At 47.8% G+C, this 22700-nt stretch overlaps 1 protein-coding gene across 2 annotated transcripts in view; it reads left to right on the top strand.

Moving 5' to 3' along the window:
* The window catches only part of COL27A1 (collagen type XXVII alpha 1 chain), a 145513-nt gene that overhangs the window by 16673 nt on the left and 106140 nt on the right, over positions 1 to 22700 (top strand). Inside the window, exons 4-6 of one of the 2 annotated variants that reach the window (XM_071453811.1) lie at positions 7166 to 7219; positions 15440 to 15493; positions 21003 to 21056. In XM_071453811.1, coding sequence (XP_071309912.1) covers positions 7166 to 7219; positions 15440 to 15493; positions 21003 to 21056 — 162 coding nt within the window. The remainder of the gene's footprint in view (positions 1 to 7165; positions 7220 to 15439; positions 15494 to 21002; positions 21057 to 22700) is intronic. The other variant, XM_071453813.1, reaches the window with a different exon arrangement.

The raw sequence follows: 22700 nt of genomic DNA, 5'->3' as shown, positions 1-22700 counted from the left end.
CAACTGGAGTCCTGAACCGAGGGAAAGGAGAACTTTCTGAGGCTCTGTCTGGCCTTATTCTCTTTGACTGCTGGAAACAAAATCAGGGCTTGGGGAGGGAAAGGTTATGGCTTGGCTGGAGCTGGCTGCCACACAGTGCTCAGCAGCTCCTGTGAGTCACTCGGAGATCTCGGTACCACGCTTCCCTGGATGTCTCTGACGTGGGAAGGGAAAGAGGAAAAAATATCAGAATGGGGATGACATGTTGAGAAATTAATGCAGCACGTCCATGGCCAGATGAGCATGTTTGAGGGTAAAGTGCTGATAAATGTTCTGTGCCTGAGTAATTACCTGGCGCCATCCTCGTGCTGCCGCTGCTGATGAGGTCAGTGCTGTCCCAGCCTGGCCAGGGCTGGGAATGTCATCTGCTGTCTGGCACACTGAGGGAAGGAGAAGGTGATTAATTGGTTTTCCCAGCTGCTGCCTGATATGAGGTCTCTTCAAGAAGATTGTCAGCCTGAGGAGGAGGTGTGGTGAGGGGGAATTGCCTTCTGCCTGCTCAGCAAGGATTGGGGCCACCTTGGCTGTGATTTCTGGGCAGAGTGGCAGCCACAGAACCCTTCCACCTAGAGAAAAAGGACTGTTGTTCATCCTGATCATCCCAATGGCAGCCATGGTGTGAGGCAGTGATGACTCAGGCTGTGTGGTGTCTGCACTTGAGGCTTCGTGAATTCTTCTAAAATAACCAATGAAATATTCTTAGCTGTGCAGAAAGGCCCCATCCAACAATAGAGGAAGGGTTTGATGGTTAGAGGAGTGTGAGCAAAGGACTGAAAGGATTTATTTAGGAATAAATTTCAGCACCCTCCATGTATTAATCTGTCTTGAAGGACCATGTGGATGCTGTGCAAAAGGAAACGGAGATGCTGCATCCCACATGGAACTCAGGCAGAGCATTAATTCTTCAGGAGCATTGGGTTTGCTGAGCAGCTAGAGGAGGGAGGGCAATATGTTCTTAAAAAAGAAAAACTTCTTGGGAACCATTAATAACCACAAGCATTTGGGATCTCAGCTCTATGGTTTTTTTGGAGGGGAGAAATAACAAAAGGAACACCCAGATATCGTGCGAAGTTTGTAACGCAGCACTGACTCAGCAGCTGGCAAAACTCCCTCTGGATCATCCCCACTGCCCAAAGCAACTCAGCCAGCCTTGCTCCAGAGCTCCAGGCCCTGCAGCATGACCCCAGCACGTGGCTGGAAGTAGCCTAAAACCCCCCTCCAAAGAAAGATTCATACTGGAAAATAGTATCTGTTGTGAGCATGTCAAACTCCTGAACTAAGGCTGTGATGTGATGGGTGTTTGAATCCTCCAGTGGATGGGGTGTCATTTGCTTGTCTAGACCAGCAGCAGGTTTGGCAGGGAGATTTTGGGGGGCTGCTGTAGCCTCTCCCCTGCCCACCAGCAACACCTGCCAGGTAAAGCTGTGCTAAACCCCTTCCCTGGCATGGCTGGGGTCTAGCACAGCACACCCCAAGTCAGACCTTTCTCCTCCTATAAAAAAAGCTGCAATTCTGTCCCTCCAAGCCTCTTGACAAGCCTAAGGGTTATTTTTAGAGCAAGAAAACCACCCCTGATGCTGAATGTGCAGGCTGGGATCACTGAGAGGCTGTGGAAGTGCTAAGGCAAGAGGAGCAGGGAGTGCTTTTCAAGGACACCCCAAAGTCCCAGCCAGAGGACAGGGGGGGCTCACACCCTCAATTCCATCTGCCTGGCCGTGGCCCCAGGCTGGAGGCAGTGGTGGTGCCTGGCAGGCTGCTCCCTCTCCCTCCCTCCCTGTCTCCCTCTCTGCAAGGCACATGTGTTTCCAAGGTCCCCAGTCTAGACTGCTCCAGCTGCCATCCTCTGCACGAGCAGTTTGTCTTGGAGCACGGCTCCTTCCCTAAAGAAACAATCCCAGCCAATTCAATCAGTGGGCAGGGGAGAGAGGTGACTGGAAACACAGATAAAATAGATGGAGTGCCTATTTCCAGTTCTCCTCACACCAGAAAAGGCTGTTTGAGCTGCCAGCCCATGATAAATTAAGGAACACACAACGTGTTTGAATATCTATTAATGAATGAGTCATATTAATAATAAAAAAAGAGAGACTGCATGCTTTGTATAATGCATGGGGAAAGTTTTTATCCTTGCTCACATAATTGGATCAAATTTTTTTGGTGATTTAACCGGAAATATCCCAGAAGGGAAATCTTGCAGGCAAATGACCAAGCATCAGAGAGGTCTGTTTGTGTAAAATAAAGTTAATTTTGAAGAGAGACAGTTGATAGTGTGTTTGAGGTAAATGTGCTGCAAAGGATCTAGGACTGTACAAGTACACACAAGTATTTTTATAAATTTTTAAAAATAGAAAGTGAGTAGTAGAGTAGGTGATCCCTGTATTCCTTCCCAGCCTTTCAGGCTGCCTTCCAAGGCCTGGGATCGCTCCAGTGCCCTGCAGAGCCTGTTCCTGAAATGTCTCTGCAGAAAAGTGGCTTTCATCAAGCTGGAACACTCATATTTTGTTGTGCATTGTGCTGCTGCCCTGTGAGGAACCCAGTTGTGGACAAGGACCTTTGTGTGATAGGTGTTGCACAGACCCAGAGCAAACATCTGTGCCTGGTGAGGAAATCGTGTTACAAGGCTGGCTCTGCACCAGCAGCTCAGCTCCTGCCAGAATTATGAGGGCTTTTTGTTTTTACACTGGTTGAAACTCAGACATGTCCAAATTTTAATACGATAAGCCTGCCTTGGAGAAGAAAGTAACCAACGTGTTGGGAGTTTTCCCCCCTAAAATTCTAGCTTTGTTTCAGGCAGTTTTTGAAGCCTGGCAATGATGGGGAGGTGAGGAGAGGTTGCCAGGCTGTTGAAAATTAGGGTTTTTCTCCTCCTCTTCTATTCTCCTAAGCAGGGAATTTTGAATTCCAGTGCTGTCCTTGCTGCTGCTTCCCAGACATGCAAGGCTAAAGGGTAGGTTTGTGGCAGTGGCCATCTTTCCTGCAGGAATATTTCTTTTCTTCTTGGAAGAAAACAGTTCAGGTCCTTTATCTGCAGGGGGAATGTCACTCCCTGCTCAGAACATGGTGCCAGTGTGGGGAGAAGCTTTTGGTGTGTTTTCTGAACTCCTTTTTAAGTTGACTTTTACTACAGGCATTGACACCTGAGAAAGAGGAATGTTCTGTCTTCTCTCCTCAGTCCTAGCAGCGTTTTGCACTTCTGAAACTGAATTTTCTGGGACACAGGAGAGCTGTGCCACTAGTGGCTGGACAGAAATACATTGGGAATACCCTAAAGTAAATTTGTCCATCTGTCAGTGTGCACTGGAATTTGAGCTTAATAGTTTCCTGGGAAATCTCAGCTCTTTGCTGCCAGGCTGAGTACTCACCCCTGAGGAAACCATTACAGGAATCCTTTGCTATCTGACCAAGGTGATTCAGCAGTCATTTCCCAATTGCCAGCACCAATTCTTGCACTCAGTGTGCTTTAATTCAACAGCAGGTTTGGCCTTGCTGAGTTTGGAGCAGCTCAGAAGGCACCTTGCTCCCTGCAGCACTGCTGTGGGCAGAGGAAGCAGTGAAGGGGGATCACAGTGTGGGAGAGGCAGAGGTATAAATTAACAGCAAAAGGAAATGGCAAGATTTCCCTTATCCTCAGGGTCCCATGTATTTTCCTTTCAGACAAGTATGTTTAATTTTCCATTTGCAATTTGAAGCTCAGAGAGCTAAGATTAAAAAAAAAAAAGTCCCTTTTGCAGCAGCAAGTTTCCCAGCAGCAGCTTAGAATAAATCCTGTAATCATTTGGTGGGGTCGGTCGTCATTGCTAATGCTACCGTGGGAAACTGAGAAGGGTTAAACTTTATTGTGGCTGCCCTGAGCTGCTTCAGGAGCTGTTCAGGCTGGTTAACAGCTCAGCTGTTTGGCTGGAGAAGAGAGAGAGTGTCTGCTGCTGCTGCTGCTGAGTTTCTCCTTGATCTCTGCTCTGGCTTTGTGTGATAACAGGGTGGGTGTTCTCTGCCATCCGTTTGCAGGAGGAGCAGGCAAGGAGCCAGAGAGACAAGAGCTGCAGTGCCAGGGGCAGGAGCTCCCACAGGAGGCTCCATCCCTGTGATGGGAGGGCAGGGGCAGAGCGCTGATATCCTCACCCCAGTGCCAGCAGCAGGAAACCCTCCTGCCCTTGGAGCACTGCCCTCTGCTCCTGGTGAATTCCCCAGGGGTGCCCAAGGGACAGTGCAGAGGTCCCCAAAGGCTCTGTGTGACCTGAGCTGTGTGTGCAGGCTCACTGACAGACATCTCCTGACTGCATCCATCATTTGTAAGGAGCTGGGCCCTGACCCTGCCCTTCTCCTCTGGATGCACATTTGCCTTGAGTGAATTCCAGCATTGCTCTCCCCAGCTGTGACATGTGGGGCTCTTATCCCTGAGCTTGAGCCTCTTGTCTGAGAGCATGGGCTGGGGCATAGAGAGGCAGAGGGGAAAGGAGGCACCAGGAGGGCACAGCCCATGTCCCATCCAACCCAGCCACCAAGGAACTGAGAAATGGGACAAATAAATACAAAGTGGCCTCACAGGGTGTCACTTCTCAGCACTGCCTGTGCCCATCCACTGCCCCAGCCCTCTTCCACCTTCACTGGCTTCAATTTAAATGTGGTCACATCCTTACCTTCTGCAGTTTCTGTAGTGCCTGGCGCCTTTGAGCCACTCATCCCACCTTCCCCTTATCCCTCCTACTCCTCAGTCAAGGAAACATGAGTCTGAAGGGATGGCAGATCAAAGCACCATGGCAGGGACTCCTGAGCTGTGTGCTGCTCTGTGCTTTTCCAGCTAGAAGCCTTTCTCTCTGTATTCCCACTCCAGTGCTGGTATTAACTCTCTCCCTATTTTTGTGTTAGTTTCAGTCTGTTCTGAGCAGCTCACATTTTTGGAGAAGGTTTTTGCTCAAGCAGCCAAGTACAATTGCAGCTGCTGTTAGCAGGAAGGTGGAAAAGTTCACCTCAATTCTGGTACATGGGGAACACCATGCTCAGACAGTTGCATCTCCTCTTTTACCTCCTCTAAGGGTGTAAATGGGGATGGGTTTTGGTGGAGGAGAGATCAAGGACATGGATTAATCTCTGATAAACTCTTATTAAACCTGTTGCTGCCTCAGTTGCACTGGATTCGTGGTTTGATAGTTATCATCCCAACTAAAAGGGCAGGGGGATATTTTTAATAAAATCTGGGATTCTGGAGCACAATTATACATGAAGCTTAAAAAAACCCCTACAATTACATGTCAATTTGCACAGCTGTATAATTGCATTATGCACGGGGCCCTGAGCTGGCACAATGGCAGGTTAAAACACTGGGATATTGCTAAAATCAGGGTCAGCTGTATCAATGAGGGTTGTTAATACAAAGAGCACTAATACTGTGTTGGCCAGCACCAAGCAGCTGGCAGAGGGGTCAGATGAAGTGTCCCACACTGTGGAGGCTGGGCCTGGCCAGGGCAGGCAGGGCTGGGCAGCAGCTGGGGCTCCTGTGGTGACAGAGGTGCATCCCTGGGTCACACTGAGGGACATCACCTGTTCTCTGCTGTGCAGGCTCCTTTAAAACAAACCTTTCTTGTTATCTTCACTACAGGGAAGAAAGTCACTATTTATTTGTTGTGCTGATAAATTGATAGCACAGAGGACACTAGGCTTTTGTTTATGCCTTCCTTGACTTTTTTTTCTACTGTGCCAAGTTTGGCTCTTAAAATAGATAGATAAGACTTCAGATAATAGACTTTTATACAACTTAATGTGCTGTTTACATGTGGGAGGGTTGGTCATATCAGGGGAGTAATTATCCATTGGTTACCTGTACGGTTCAAGCAAGTTTTCTCTTTCCAAAATCTTTTCCTGGGCATGAGATTTAGAGTAGGGATCTCCTGGGTTGATTTTTTTCTCACTGAGTCATGCCCTTGGTGACTCCTGGGAGCTGCAGGAGAGATCTTGAGCTTTTTGGCTCCTGCTCATGGGCACCACCAGCCTGAGCAGCTCTGAGCAGCAGGGCCAGCCTGGCAGGGAGGAGATCCCACAGGGACGGCCCAGTGGGAAGGGAGCAAGGCCAGAATGGGCTTCATCCTGTGCCTGCTCCAGGCCCTGCACCTTCATCCCTGTGGAATGCAGTTCCTGGGACCTGCCATGCAGGCAGAGAGCTCAGGCTGCCTTCCAAACACCCTTCACTGCCTGCTCTGCATGTGTCTCCACTGAATGCAATGGAAACTTGTCTTTTGTAGCAAGCTACCAGAATATAAATCCTCTGGGAGAGGCTTTAATTAACAGTTATTCTTGTCAGACATGTTTGGCTTGGGGGAAAAAGAAGTTTTGAGGAGTTATTAGGAGTTGCAGATGGCTCTCCAGAAATCTGAATTCTCCAGCCCATTGGAAAAAAAAAGAATAAATAGATGAACAAATTCAAACCTCGTTGGTTAAGTATTTTTTCCTAACCTGTTTCAGATCAGTGCACAGCTGGGCTCCTGATATCTCCACTTTGTTCCTCCCCTCTTACAAGATCCCCACTACTCTGACATGTATGACCCGACCTTTCCTTTGCTACAGAACCATATTTAAGAATTTCCAACATTGACACCAATTTTATTACATTTTATAACCTGCTGCTCTGAAATATGAAGTGCTGGGGTTGCACATAATCACAGATTTTGTTGTAACTCATGTAGGAACCTACAACACCGAGAGCTGCACGTGTCCATCTGACAGAGATTAGAGCACACAATGTGCTTCCCTTGCCAAGGTGCTGACACAGAGCAGGAAAACCCAAAGCTGGGACACTCTTGTGTTACCCCTGTGGCACAGCACAGGCCCAGGAGAGGGCAAGCACAAGGCACAGCTGTGATCCTGGGAATGCAGGCTGCAGCAGGAAGATGGGGATGCTCTGTCTCTGCTCTCTGGAAATTCGTGCTCCTGCAGATGTTTTTGTGCGTGGCTTTTTATCCCTTTGTAGCAATAGCATAAGCTGAAGGGAAGTTTTGGCTGTGATGCTGTAATTGGCTCTTCTCCCCAGGTCTTCTCCAAATGATTGTGTTATGGGTCTCTCTCTTTGTGAAGTACTGTCAGGAGCACCATTCTGTTGCAGAACCATCACTAATACCTATTTTTGTTTTTCTAGGGCCCACCAGGTCTGCCAGGCTTACCAGGACCCCCTGGCAAGAGAGGTTCTCGAGTAAGTGCTTTAAAAACTTCCTTCTACTTGTATTTGAATCTGCCTGTCCTGTTGTTCCAAGGGCTGCTGTAGCTCCTGTGGCTGAGTAATGATTTCTTCAGGACCTTCTCTGCTGAGCTCTGGTCTCCTTCTCTCTCATTCCCTGCTGGAGGTTTTCACACTGGTGATTTGCAGCCTCCCTGAGCTAAGGTTTGGCATCAGCAAAAGCTGGGGATGGACGTTTCCAAATGGCTGTCAGAAGAATGAGATCTGACTGTCTCATTTTGTTTCCAGCCTCTGTTCCTTCTTGCAAGCTGAATATTAGCTGAATATTAGCTTTGGCTGCTTTTTGTACTCCCCTTCCCTCTCCCCAGCTTCACAAATTGTTTAGTTCAAGGTCCTTCAGTGGTGGGACCAAGGTCCAGGACCAAGGACTCAGCACACACAGAGATGAGTTTTTTTTGTTCCCCAGACCTGCTCTCTGACTCCTTTTCAAGCTCCAGAGCAGAATTCCTTATCAGCTCAGGAATTTGCAATGGCCCTCGCAGAATTTCTTCATCCCCAAATGAAAATTCTGCTGCAGATCTTTGAACACTGAGTGCTGTGCTGAGGAAACATCTGGAGCTGAGTGCTGCAGCTAGCTGTGAGAAAAGCCTCCTGCTCTGGCCCAGCTCTCCCAGGGCTGGGCAGTGTGCCTGACCTGGATACGGTGCAGTGCTGGCACTGCTCTCCTGGCAGCCTGGGGCTGTTTTCCTGGGAGCACAGGGCTGTCCCACAGGCTGCAGCCATGGATCCCCTTTCTCAGCACTGCTGGGGGCTGGGAATCCAAAGGTGTGAGTGTCTGAGGCTGGAGGAAGGGAATATTTGGATCTGTGATGCAGGCAGCATCCTGGCCTGGCAGCAGAGGGAGATTTCCTCACACATACTTGGCTGAAGCTCAAGCCCCGTGTAATGTCTTTAAAGAGCAAGCAGGAGGCTGAGCTGGGAGGCTCTCAGGCATTCCCCCAGGACACTTGTTACACTCCTGTGAGATTTCACAGTGACCAGCAAAAACAAACTCATCTCTTTTCTCCAACAGTGAAATGCAGCTCTGCAGGACCCCTGGAGCCCGGGCCTGTGGGAATCAAAGCTGATTTGGGCTGAGTGAGGGGGTTAGGCAGCACCAGGCTTGTGTTTACAGATGGGACAATCTGTTTGTAGTGAAGCATCAGCCCTGATGTCTTCCTCACAAGTGTCCAAGCTGCTCCCACATCAGTAGACTGCCCAGAGTTTGCATTTCTTGGCATCCCCATGAAAGCTGGAAGTTGGTTCCTACCCCAGCCCATTGCTTATGAGGGTTGTTTGCTGTTACTTCTGGCAATCCTGTGGTTTGCAAACTAAACTGCAGGTCTGGAGCCCCCAGCTGCATCCCCTGCTTGCTGTATGGGTGATCAAATTTCAGCTCCACAGCCCAATTCCACTTGAGTTTCTTCTGAAGGAAATAGCATCATGGAGGCTGTGTCATAATTGTCTGTTATTCCCCAGCTGTGGCGTGCTCCATCCTATATTTGAGATGATCCTCTGAAAGACAATAAGCAACAGAGGGTTTCTGAGCTCAGTCCCTGCCAGAGGTGCTGAGAATTGGTCCAGGAAAGAGTTCCCAGTTAGGAAGTGCTCAGCACAGCTGAGCCTGGCTTGGCTCAGACCCCTTCAGAGAGGCTGTGCTAATTTTGGGAGGGGGCAGAAGGGTCACTCTGTGAATGTCTGGCCTGGAGCACTGGAGACAGGACTGCTCTGTGCCTGAATTGTTTGGGCTTTGGGAAGTGTTCCTCCTGGTAATTTTTTCTTGTGTCTCTTTGGGATTTAGGGATTTCATTGGAAAGTGAAGCTGCCAGGAACTTAGACAGGCTTAGGGGAATTCTTGCATCTTTTGCTTTTGTTGTGCTTGAAAAACTTAAAAATAAACGTGCAACATTGCAGGGGTCATGTTCTACCTCTCCTAACCTGATCCTCCAAAAAAGCAGCTGCAGAGTTCTTGCACCAGCCCATGGATGAGCCATGAGGTGTCCCATCAGGCTACAGCCCAAGTTTGGAGCTCCACAGGAGAGGTGAACATTGCAGGCAGTTTTGCAGTGCTGGATGCAGAGGAAAGGAGGGATCTTTTTGTCACCAATGCAATTTTTGGCCTAATGCATGAGATTAATTGCCCTTGTTGTAACTTCTGTATAATTTCTGTCTTATTAATGCTTATACAGCTGCCTGGCACATTTGAAAATCCAGCAGCAGCATTTGACTTGTGACTTTCTGTAGCTGTGAAGTCGCCTCATGCTGATGTGTGGTGCAGAATTTCCACCCCATATTGTCTCCTCCCTTTGTTCCCCCCATATTGATCAGGGTAAAATGAAATCTCTGGCCAGCCTTTGCCTTGAGAGTGAGACTGTGGTGGGTGAGAGTCTGTAAGGAAATCTGGCTGCTGCCATGGATCTGTCTCCTGGTTCTCAGCAGATGAGTACTCATCACCAGACCTGCCTGTGTAGTCTGAGGGTGGCTCCTCCATGTAGGTAATGCCACCTGCTTTGCAAAAACACACCCCAGCCTCTGTGACAGCATGGGAGAGGCTCTGACTGGGACACATCTCAGCATTCAAGAGCAATCCAAGGCAGGGTAGCAGAGTGGATAGTGTGGTAGTTTTGTTGAAAATTACAGTTTCTCAATTTTTGAAAGCCAATCCCCATTCCAGGAGCATGGAATTAATTGCACACCCAATCACTCCAGCAGCAGGGGCCCACTGAGACAGATTCAGGCTATTCCTGTGCTCTCCTCTCTGCAGCTATGAAAGGAAATTTTCATTTTCTTAACAAGTGAAAACTGGGTGTTTCTTCTTCTCATTATTTCCTCAGGGACTCCAAGAGAAATGAGTTAAAAATTGCAGTGGGAATGGCTAATAACACTATCCCAGGAGTGGCTAATAACACTATCAGGAGCTCTCCAGTCTGTAGAGATATTGCTGTAGTGCCATGTGTGCTCTCCAGGAAGGGTTTCTCTGTCTCTATCCAGCTGATTTTCAGGATGGTTTTCAGCTTTCATGTCTGCATTAAAGAATTTGAGACATAGGAATAGGTCTGTCCACACTGTTTATTCTTGGATAAATGTGCTGTGTGCCTGATCAGGTGTCTGTGTAAGATCTGAGGGAATGGCAGTGTTAGCCATGAAGGATCTCCCCTGCTTTATATGATGTGAAATGCCAGGCAGGTCACAGGACACCTTTGCCATGGTGGCAAGTCTGAGTGGTGGCACTGAGTGAAACCCCCAGCTCTGTGCAAGCCACGGGTGCTGAGCTTTTTGCATTTCTCCAAAACTCAGGGTCTCCCAGGGAGGCAGAGGCTGGGGCTGGGATTTGCTCTCAGGGATGTGCCAACAAGCTCTACAAGGAGCTGTCAGCCAAGGGCTCCCACTGGAGCAATCCATCATTGCTTCAGCACTGCAGCTTGCTCCTGCCTCCCTGCAGGCTCTGGGAGCTTCACCCAGGGCTGTCTGCATGAGGGGCTTTGCACAGCACACCTGCATCCACCACAAGCTGGGACTCGTTCCTCTGGTGTGGTTTGACCAGCAAAGTACCCAAAGTTGGAGGGGGTGTGCAGAAAAGAGAGGTGAGAGTGACACTTGGTCTTAAACCCTGCCCTCCAGATGAGGCTGTGGAAATCCCAGTTACCTGGTTTGCCTCTGCATGAAGGAAACAGCAAGTCTCAGGCACATGGCAGACAGGAGCCCAGCTCGTGGGATGGTGTGGGCTGAAAGGGACCTTGAAGATCATCTTGTTCCAACCTGACACCATGGGCAGGGCACCTTCCTCTAGACCAGGCTGCTCCAAGCCCTGTCCAACCCGGCCCTGGTTGTTTGCTCAGCCCCCAGGACAGCAGGAAAAGAGCAACAGGCAGACTTTCCAAACACCTAAATAATTCAGGAATTCACTTTAATAATCCAGGTCCCACTGGTAGTCACTCCCTCTCCAACAGGGGAGCAAACACTGGTACAAGAAGTGTTTCATCCCTGTCCACACCACAGGTCAGAGGCAGAATCAGCAATAAAAAGCCCTGACATGCTTTATTGAGTAATTGCTCTTGGTTTATTTAAACTCTGAGACACCATGGGGGAAATCCAAATGGATTTGGGTGAAGGGAGCACACATGCACTCCCTGATGCTTCAGGATGCATTTGCCATCCTCCTGTGAACCACAGCAGCTTGAAAGACTGGGAGGTCCCATTGTAACATGTCCCTGTTACATTTGGCCTGTGCTTGGAAAAAATCTCCCTTTGCTTCAAAATGCAGGGCTTCCCTCCTGAAACAAGCAGCTCAGTCAGCTGGGGAGATTCCCCAGTATCCTCATCCCATTAGGAAGATTTTCCAATTTCTGAAAAGTGTTTAAAGAAACAGTTTGCTTGGCTTCACTTCAAATATTTAGCTCTTTTTCAGCAAGCTAGAGGTCACAGTGGGATCTGTAGGTCAGAAGCAGAAAAAGTTGCTTTACACAGTGAAACCCCAAGACTTAATGAGTTTCAAATGAGTGGTCATTCCTCTGACTGGAGCTCTTTAGCATTTAGCAGGAGTTGGGAGGGTTTTTTTCCCCCTTCCCTGTGAATGCTGGAGGGTTTGGGGGGAGCTATGCACAGTGACACTTTTGTTAATTTTTGTGGGCTGGGAACCACGAGGCATAAAAGGGCTTCTGTGAGCAGGGTCCCATCTCCAGGCTCCCCCAAGCCTTGCTGGGTGGCTCAGGGTCCTTCTCAAGCAGCATCATTCACACAGAAGGCATTCCAGGGAGCAGGGAAACCCCTCCTGCCCTGGAGAACACATCCAGGGATTGTTCTGCTCTCCGTGCCACGGAGCAGCCTGGGGCTGCTGCTGTCCCATGTCACATTTTCCATGGAGTTTCTGCTACAAGGCTTGGAAGCTTCCAGATGCAAGTCTGCCTGCTGCTAGGTTGGATTGTTTCAGCAGATAAAGGAAGCTGAAGTGGCTGGGGAAATGAGCAAATGTGACACATGCAGTGATATTTTTTTCATTTAATGGTCTCAGCACTGTCCTACCCTGTGTGTAGATAAGAGGAGCAAAACTGATGTATTGATGATGAATACATTTGGGAGAATCCAAATTTCTAGGTGGGAGTGGTAAATGGAATTAATTATTGCAATAGAGCAATTAAGTGTTGCTGACAGCTCCTGAGGCAGCTGCTATCCTGCACCTTTTGTTACTCAGCCCATCTAACTGTGCCACACAGCATCTTCCTCCCCTGCCAAGAATGTGGGTGGAATCCCAAATTCAGGACTCACCATGTTGGAACACATCAAGATCAATTATTTTTTACAATTTTTAGGACTGCTGGCAGCCTACACCCTTTTCTCTCCACAGCTGCCAGAGCAGTTTCAGATGTCTAACACAAGCCCCAGAACTGGTCACAGCAGTTTCCTTCATACCAGACTGGACTTCCCACTATTATCTCATCACCAGGATGTGGCCACTTCCACTAGGGTAAAACCACATCAGTCTTTAGGGACAGGATGAGTCTCTGACCTTCCTTTGCCTGGATTGCACTGGATGCACCCTGTCAGACTCATTGAACTCGGTGCTGAAGGCTCTGTTTTATCTCAAGAGTCTCTGTTTTCATAATCACACTTTTAATCACTAGAAACTGTGACTGGATTCTTCCTCCCTTCTTCCCTCCTTCTGCTTGAGGCTTTTTAGGATTTTAGCATTTGCAGGGTTCCCAGATGAAGGCAGGAATGATGAATCTGACTCCATGTTCTCAGAAGGCTAATTTATTATTTTATGATACTATATTATATTAAAGAAATACTATCCTAAACTATATTAAAGAATACAGAAAGGATACAGACAGAAGGCTAAAAAGATAATAATGAAAACTTGTGACTCTTTCCAGAGTCCTGACACAGCGTGGCCCCGATTGGCCAATAAGTCAAAACAATTCACATGAAACCAATGAAACAATCACCTGTTGGTAAACAATGTCCAAGCACATTCTAACACAGCAAAACACAGGAGAAGCAATGAGATAATCATTGTTTTCCTTTTTCTCTGAGCCTTCTCAGCTTCCCAGGAGAGGACTCCTGGGCAAAGGGATTTTTCCAGAAAATATGACAGTGGCATTAGGATTTTGTTGCTGTGCTTTGGTTTACTCTGAAAGAACTTGCACCAGATTTTGCTGGGGGTGTGTTTAGTCTCTTATCCAGGAGCTCTGGATTGGCAGCTGAGCTTCCCACAATCCAGGTTTCCTCTGGAATCCATCACTTTCATCTGGGGGTCACAGCACCCCGAGCTGCTCCCTGACACTGCTCTGAGCCTGCCCTGGGCTGTGCTGGAGCACAAACCTCAAATGATTGCTCTGCTGTGGGCTCTGGGCCAAGCTGCCTCACTCCAAAGCTGAATTACAGCTGAATTCCCTCCTCAAATCCAGCAGCAGGCTGGATTTATGAACCCCATTCAGAGCTGCCTCGATTATTGCTTGTGTGTAAAAGCTTTTTAGGAATTCATCTTTTATAGAGACTTTGCTGGCCTGATTTCCGTCACTTATTATTCATTATCCTACATATTTGAGACTGGAAAGACTTGGGCTGAAGCATTTTTGCCACCACAGACTTGTTGAATTACCTTAAGCAGCACATTCAGTCTCTGTTTCAGTGTTCCACCCAATAAGGTGGGCAGGTGATTCCACAGTTAGGTGGGAAAATGAATTTATTTAAGACTCCTCAGTGTCCAGGTACTCTGGCTCCAGCAGCTGTATGGGTTTTTTTTTGAAGTGAGAAAGTGATATTCAAGCACCTTAGTTTTAATTAAAGCTCTTTCAGTTTCACTGGAAATTCACAGACATGCTAAACAAAAAATTCAGGTGAAAATTTAGAAGGAAATTAAGAATGAGGCAATAAATGTATTTGGGTTCAGGCTGAAAATTTGGAAGGAATTTAAGAATGGGATGTTAATTTGGGTAAAAAACTGCCATTTGAAAAGTTCAGTCTCAATCTTTTAATTAAACAGCCTCTTGCAGCAGAGCAGCATGTTGTGAAATAGCACTGAGCATTCAGCAACTGTCTGTTCCACAAGATGCAATTTTAAAAGGCATTATTTTCTATTAAAATGCAGTAAAAAATAAAACTGAATAGAGATCAGTGCACTGATGTTCTCTCAGAAGACAGCAGGGGCACTGAACTTGGCTGCCAGTGAAATGTTTAACTGCAGTGATTTTCCTTGGAAATCAGACCCTCAAGATTTTGGCCCCAAAATGCTCATTGGAAATCCTACAGCTTGCTAAGAATGTGCCTGAGTGGTTTTTTATCCCCTTCCTGTGCTGCCCTAACTTGAGGGTACATAAAGACCTCCTCATGGTAGAGCCCTCACATGTTCTTGGCAGAGCTCTTGGAGTTGAATTTTCAGGTTGTTTCATCTCCCAGGAACGTGTTCAAGAGGACTTAGAATTGTTATTACCCTGCCTGAAAGGTTAGCAGATCTTCTGTGCTGTGTATAACCCAGGCATAAACTATTCTTAGCTGCTTATTCCAGATAACTCCTTAAATAGGCCTTGGAAAATATGCAGGGTGCTTTTAAAATATGATGTAAAAGGAGATACTGCTGTCTGTGATTTGAGGTAGATACTCTGGCAGTGTCACTGGCTTGTGAGAACTAAGGAAAAATACAGATCTAACTATGTGAAATATGGATTTTAAAAGTTTACATGGATGTCCTACTATTCCCACTGTTTTGCTGTCTGATTACCCGTTTTCTTTCCAATCTCTAAAGGCAAAAATCTGTTTGGCTTGTAGGGAAAATGAGTTCACCCCAAAGAGCTGAACAATTTTCCTTTATTAATCACTTCTGTTCTCTTCAATCCTGACCAAAACCTGAGTTGTTAACACCCCCACACACTTGCCCTCCCCTCTGCCTGCCTCCATCCCCTTCTGCTGGGCTCCTCCCAGAGCCTGGGCTCCCCTGACCCATGGAATGTTTGCTTTACCCGAATTATCCCAGTGCCATGGCGTGTCCTGTGGTGACAGACACACACCCCCTCCCACAGAGCCTGCTGGGAACCCACAGCTGAGCTTCCTCTGTGGCTGCCAGGCAGGGTCCCAGTGCCACCATCCCCTGCCAGGGCACCCCAGGGCTCTCTAAGTCTGGCACAGCACTGCTCCAGCACCCATGCAGATTCCCAGCATCTCCTTTTGACTCTGTTTTGTGTTTGTTGTGTGTTTTAGGGTCCCCCAGGCCCCCATGGAAACCCTGGTTCACCTGGCCCCCCAGGACTGAAAGTAAGTATGCACTGGTGCAAGGAGCGTTCACCTTCCTGCCCCAGGGGACATCCTGGGGGAAGGACAGCCTCCTTTTCTCCTGCTCTGGACAAAAAGCAGCTGAAGCCGTTCCTCCCTCCCTCCTGCTCTCCCCAGGGCTCTCCAGCAGCACAGCTGAGCCTTTCCTGTGCCCAGAGAGAGACCCTGCTCTGTGTCTGTGCCTCCTTGGTTCTTCTCAATTTCAAAACTGCCAAATTAGGATCCTGCTTAAGCTATGCCTGTGCCAGGCCCAAACTGCTGTGTCAGACAAGGGCAGTGGAATCCTTGCTCCAGCAGCTCTCAATTCCTTTGCTTTCTCATCTCTCCCCCCTGGATTTTGCAGTTCCTCTGAGTCTGGACAGTGGCAGGAGTGAGTGGCAGCACCCAGCATCTTCCTCTGCCTTCCTCCTCCTGAAACTCCTCCCTCTGTCCTCCCCTCTCCAGAGCTTCTGGGATCTCTGGGCTCCCCCAGTCCTCCCAAACTGATCTCATGGCTTCCCTCTAGCTGCCTCCCCCTCTCCCAGGAGGGCTCACAGCCTCCTGCAGTGCCAGGGCCCCTGTGCTTTGTGCTTTTCTCCTGCACACACAAATTCCCCCCCCTGCAGCTGGACCCTCTCCCTTTGCCTGGGATTGAGCACAGATGTGGCTCTGGAGGGGTCCTAACCCTGCAGTGTGCAGCAAAACCCTTCCAAAAGGTGTTTTAAATCCCAGCTCATTCTGTGTTCAAGGGTTTGTGTTACCTAAAGACTGAAGTTCCTGGAAAACTGGTTTGGATTGCTTTGGTATGATTGTTTACAAAGGAATAGGTTTATGTTTAATACCATCTGTGTTGGACTAAAGAACAATGGAGCCTGGAGAGGCAATATTTAACAGAGATTTTCAGTACCAGGGAGCTGAAGGACATCTCAGCCAAACAGAGAAAGGTGTGAGCAATAGTTCTGTCTTTTCATGATCTCATCAGTAGGCAGAGATGTTCTGAGCACTACTGATGCTCTGGGAAAAAGATTCTGGAAACTTGGCATGCTGCCTCTATGTGATTAAAAATTAGGCACTGGAGACATGCTGGTGAACAGCAGCTGGTTTAAATTCCACATACAGCCTGAAAAGTGAGCCTGTAAAAGTTCTACATCTTAGTGTTCTGCATTTATTCTCCATCAATGACTTCCAGATCACACTTGTTGAGTTTTATAAGTCAAATCAAACTTCTTTTATCTAACTTCCAGCCCTGCAAATCCAGCCTGGTCCAAGCTGTGGAGTCGAGCTATGTTTCTATTCTACAGGATTTTTTTAAACACTTTTAGCCTAATGACTCATCAGAAATCATCATTTGGCTGTAAAGCTCTCTTCAGTTGGTCACCTAATAGAAATTAAGTCTTTCTGTAAGCATTTTTCCTCCATCTCAATGCACAGTCTGGCAGCAGGAAATCTCAGTGGATGGAGAGCTGTGAGCCTGCAGCAGAGATCTGGTCTCATCAGGCTCTGTGATGTATTTTATTTTTGTCCAGCCACCATTTGCAGGATTTTTCTGCTCATGGTGCTTTGTCAAATGAAGTATTAGGTTTGCAATGGGATGTCAGAGCTGGAGCTCAGCCCAGGTGAAGGTTCACCTCTAGCAGGGAGAGCCTGGTGAGCTGTGGTTACATCACCTCTGCCTCAGAAATGCTCTCTGGAAGGTGTGGATCAGATGCCAGAGTTTTGACTCCCCTCCTCCTCTTCAATTCTCTGGTGTTACAGCAGTCCCAGAAAATGGACTTTGCCCCAAAAAGTGGTTTTTCACCCCCTGATGTTTTAACTGCCTGCATCTGGGACCTGATTTGTCCATCATCAAAGAATGGTTTGGGTTGGAACCTGAGAGCTCATCTCGTTATGGGCAGGGACATCCTCCCCTAGACCAGGTCACTCAGAGCTCCATCCAGCCTGGCCTTGGACACTTTCAGAGATGGGAATCTTCTTGACAGACCCAGCACATGGCAGAAATTCTGGATTTGTGAAAGCTCAGCCTGCACTGCAGGGCAAAGCAGCTCCAAGTGGAACTTCTCTTGCTGAGAGGCTGCTGGGCTTGGTCTGGCTTACATAGCAGCTAAACCCACACAAAAAAAAAACCCCAAGCAATCTAAGAAAGGAAATTGAAGTTTCCCACATAGACACAGCTTGGAAACCATGACTAACACCAAGTCATTGTCACTTAAGAAGGGACTCAGGAGCATAATATTCATCAGCTGGATGAGCAGAGCCCTTGTGAGGTCAGGCAGCTCTGTGCAAGGGCTGTGGAGTGGCACTGCAGCCTCTGGGTGTTTCTCTGTGTCTCCTGCCTGGCTGCAGGGCTTTGGTTGTGTTTCTGCATTTCACAGTCAGCCCAGTGCAGAGCCCAGTTTATCCTCACCCCTGGAGCTCAGCACTTGTAATTCCCTGGGCTTAGGGAGCTGATCTTGTGCACAGAGCTGTTTGTAGCTGTTGAGCCAAAATCCTGCTGATCTGCTTGGGCATGGTTCCACTGACTCCATGGCATTACACCTGCTTGTGCCACCTGGGAGTTCAGCCTGTGGTGCTCAGCTCAGCAATTCCTGGTGTGAAACTGCTTAAAGGGGGATTCTTGCCACTTCCTGCATTCTGCTGTTGTCCCTGGCAGTTGTAAAATTGCTGTTGCATCTTTTTGGCAGAGACTGATTATTGCAGATAACCTCTGCAACAGCTGTAGCCACAGGCTGGGCTGGGGCTGTCACCTGAAAGCTGCTGGGGGACAGGAGGGGTGGTTTTGCTTTGTTTTGTAGCTCTCAGGATGCCCTAAAAGCATTTGGGATTGGGCAGATGTCAGACAAGGTGTGTTTTCAAAAGCCATCGCAAGAGCTGGGTTTGCATCTCTCACCTGGAGGCTTTTGGTATCAGGTATTGGGGTGATTTGCTGCCCTGGATAAATCTCTTCTTAAAGCACTTGAAAAATACTGTATTTTCAGTTTAGTGAGTGCTTTTTCTCTCCAAGGTAGCTCATCAGTTTGGCTCACTGATAATTAAAATAGTATTAGTGGGATTGCAAAACTGAGATGTTTAAGTTGCACAGCTCTAGCCTGTGCAATTCCCAGAAGAAAACAATTTTTTCCTTTACAAGAGGAAGATGTGTTCTCAGTAAGTTAGGATGGGAAAGAGAGAAACTTGTGGGAAAGGTGTTGTGGCTTGGCTTGGACAATATTTAGGTTAATTCCCCCTTTGTCATTGCTGTGTAAGAAGACTCAAGCAATTAATCCACAATTTCAGCCCTCACATCCAGCTGGTGCCATTGCTGATGGATCTTGGGGACATGTGATCCTGCTCATGGCTGAGCTCTGCACCTGTGTGATGGGCTCAGCAGGGCTGAACACGGAGCCAGTGCAAAGCAGAGACCTGGCTGAATGTGATCTGCAGCTTCCCAGGGGAAAGCACAAGTTCTTTTCCACATCTCAAAGTCATTGCATGGAGCATATGGGAAGATTTAGGGAAAGTGGTGGGTGTCTACCTGCTGCAGTAAATGATTTTTGCAGAGCAGAAACGAACACCCAGGGATCCCTAGGGCTGCTCTAATCTGTTCCCAGCAGTGCCAGCACCCACTGGCTGCTCTGAAGCTCAGGGAGTGGGAGAATTGCCCTGATAACAGCTGCATGCAAAGCAAGATTATCTGCATGACTTCATTTACTGTTTGGAAAGCTGGAGCCTTCATTGAGAATTTGTGCAGATACATCTGCCTTGAATCAGCAGTGCTCCCTACAGTCCAGAGCCAAGCAGTCTCACTGCTGAGTCTCACAGCCTGTGGTGGATGCTGGAGGAGGAGCAGAATGGAGGGTTTGCACTCTGTGCAAGGTGGGAAGGACACGTGGAATGTATTCCAGTGAGGCTGTGACCAGAGCTCTGTGCTGCTCATGAGAAATGCCAATTAATAACCACTATTTCTTGGGACTTCAGCTGCTCACAGTGACCCCGAGATAGGTTAGAAAGTCTCTTTTCCCAGCCTGGCAGTTGAAGAAGGAGTCAGAGCTCTTCAGTTCTCACTCTCAAGGTTGTTTATTGTTTCTTATCTATAAAATTCTTTCTCCTGGCCAGCCAAGATCTGCTCAGCAGGTCAGTCATTGCACCCTGGGGCAATGTTGTTATCTTTTTATACTAAAAGCTACGTGTACAATATTTACCATAACTTTCCAATACCTATCACCTGTGTTAGACACTGAGCTTCTACTCTAAACCAATCTAAAAGTGCCACCATCACAGCAGAAGATGGAGGCCAAGAAGAAGAAGGAGAAAGGCTGGACATGCCCACATTCCTCCATCTTGCCCCCTGAACCCCCATTCTAAAACCCCAAAAAAATCTATTTTTCACCCCGTGACAAACTAATTATTATTCTGCTTAGACTTTCGTGGCTTGCAGATCCTCATATGAGGTTGGTAACTTGCTCCATGGGTCATAATCAAACCCACAGGTGTCTTGGGCTCTGTGCCAGGGTCTCTGAGACCCCTGGCAGGGGTCCTGGCAATCCAGGACAGCCAGAGGGATGTCCTGAATTCTGACAGCTATTGCTCCTTTCTGGGTCTCCCCTCCAAGCCTTCACTTGACAGCCATTAGTTCACCCTCCCAGCTGTCCTGTGCTGGTGGACACACAGAGGTTGTGGCTTGTTTATGATTCATGGGTGTTAAATAGTGACTGATTCTGGGATACCCATCCTGGCTGTGCCAGAAGAGATGTTCTGTGTGCTGAGCTTTACCTCTCCTCTACCCAAAGAACCTGGCACTCTTCAATCTCTTCTAGATTTTCCCACTTCCATCCCTTCCTATTGGGTGCTCACATTACCTTTCCACCTCTTGAAAAGTGGGATTTCCAAAGGAATCTGCTGGAATTAGATGATCAAATGCTGCTGAGATTCCAGCCTGTGTTTGTCAGAAGATCACAGCCTCAAACTGTAATTTCCCTCGTCACGGTTGTTAAGGAGGAAAATAAGGAATACTGCCACTTAAGGTCAAGTGCTGCTTTCTGCCAGCCTGGGAGCCTCACAATTGCTCTGCCTGTTGGGGGTGTCTAATTAGTGCAACTTTCTCTGCAGTCTCATCTGTTCCTCACAGTTAAAAAAGCAACAGCATCTAGTGAGTTGTCGAGGAGGATGGTTCAGCCCCAGTAATAGGCTTGGTAATTATTTTTGTGATGGTAGTTGTAGACAAGGAAGGAATTGCAGCTGTCTGGTCTAATAAGTATCAAAAGTCCTGACATTGCTTTCTTCCAGTTATCCTTTCTTTAGCCAATTGAATACTGTCAACTACTATTTAAAACTCAACTCTTTAGCAGCAGCAATCACTCACCAAATCCACCCCCAGCACAACAGCTATTCCAGGCCACTTTAATACATTTGGGATGTCAGGGAAGACTGGGATAAAACAAAATGTTTTTTTTAATTTGGAGGCTTGGTGGAAGCAGAGCCACATCTGTGGGCTGGGTCCTTGGGTTATGTCACTAATGTAAGTTTTTCATTTCAGGGTCAGAAAGGTGATCCTGGGCTGTCACCTGGAAAAGCTCGCAATGGGCAGAAGGTGAGATGTCACCCCAAGGCCATGGTGGGCTTCCAGAGCTGTGCACACAATCACAGGGGGTCTGTACTGCAGGACTGGGAAATAAGGCTTAGATCTTGGATTCAGGACTGAAGAGAGGTAGTTCTCAATGATCACAGTGCACTCAGTTTATCCAGTTTATCCACAATCTGCAGCCCAGCTGAAGTCCCACAGGCTCCAGCCAAGTGTTTCAAGTAGCACATCTGAGGTACAGCCATGCTCTGGGCATGAAACTGCAACAAGAGGCAGTCCCAGGGTAAGGAATAAAAACCTTGGAGGCCAAGGAAAGGATGTTCTTGCCCAGGAGATGAGGAACAGGGGTTTGCCTCATGCTGCAGCCCCATCAGGGTAGAGGTTTCTTGGTGGAGGCTCCTAAGGCATGGACCTCACTGAGAGGTTACCACCAAGGGCTGCTCAAACCAGCACAAAGCACCCAGCTGGGAAGGAAAGCTGCTTTCTGGGCTTAGCAGTTTTTGAGGATCAGAGTTCTGCTAATTCCTTTCAATAAGTTACAACTCCCATTTTTGCTGTTTCACAGCTGAGTGATTTTTACTGAGGCAACAAGCCCTCACAGAGTTCTAGAAATGAACAGCAGGGCAATCAGGGCTCCACATCACCTACCTCAATTAGCTCTTTCAGTGATGCCTGCACAATCCTTGGTAATTCATGTCCAGGGCAGAAGCCTGGTTCTCTTCCTCTCACCATAAATCTTGCTACAAATGCACAGCTCATAGAAATCACCAGCCATGAGGAGCTTGGGCTCTTCATTTGACACCAGATGCCCCCATAAAGTACAGTGAGGCCACACGACTGCAGGATGGAAGGCAATGTTAGAAAACATTCAGAAGGCTAAGTCTGAAATGATGCTTTTAACTTAACACCATGAGATGCCTTCTGAAATTTCTGGTACACAATCTTGGAGTGGCATCACGTGGAAATCATCCACCTGCAGGGTCTGGAACTGTTTTATTGAAGACAATTCTTGGTGTAAAAAAGGAAGACATCCAGATGACCTTCAGCTTGTGTTAACAAGGCTTTATCCCTGTTAGCAGCAATAGGAATAAGGAGTTTCCAGCAGGAGTTTGGAGTTTTCAATCTAGATACTGGAAATGTGTTGAATTTCAGAAAGAAGGCACTCCAGGGTTTGTTGATCCTGGTCAGAGTGGGCTCACAGAGGCGGGCTAGGTGTTGGAGAGGTCTCACAGCAATGCACTCACCCGTTCTGTGATGCTTTGGGTTTGCCAGCTGGGATGTGATGCAATCCCTTTTCAGAAGCACAGGCCACTGAGCAAACCCTCCCACCAGCAGCCTGCAAGGTTCAACCCATGTCAGACAGACAGGTTAAATAATTACACCACCAGCACCATCCCAACGGGAGCCATGGGCTGAGCCAGTGCAGTAGCAGAGTGTGAGAGCAAATCACAGGATTTGGCAGCAGGTACCTGTTGTTCTTATTGCATTTAAAATCTAAAATTTCCTTGCCTTGGCGATTTCAATGCCTATTGAAAGGCGAATGAAGCATGTGACTGAATGAGATCATTGAGGGGGAAAAAAAGCACATTCATTCTGCTTGCAAAGAGCTGGACTCCAGCAGCAGCTGCCATTAATTAACTGGGGTTATTATTT

Source organism: Agelaius tricolor, unplaced genomic scaffold (assembly GCF_023055355.1).
Source record: "Agelaius tricolor isolate 1412-34295 unplaced genomic scaffold, bAgeTri1.0.p SCAF_37, whole genome shotgun sequence".
Classification (NCBI taxonomy): domain Eukaryota; kingdom Metazoa; phylum Chordata; class Aves; order Passeriformes; family Icteridae; genus Agelaius; species Agelaius tricolor.
This window is presented reverse-complemented; position numbering and strand designations above follow the sequence as displayed.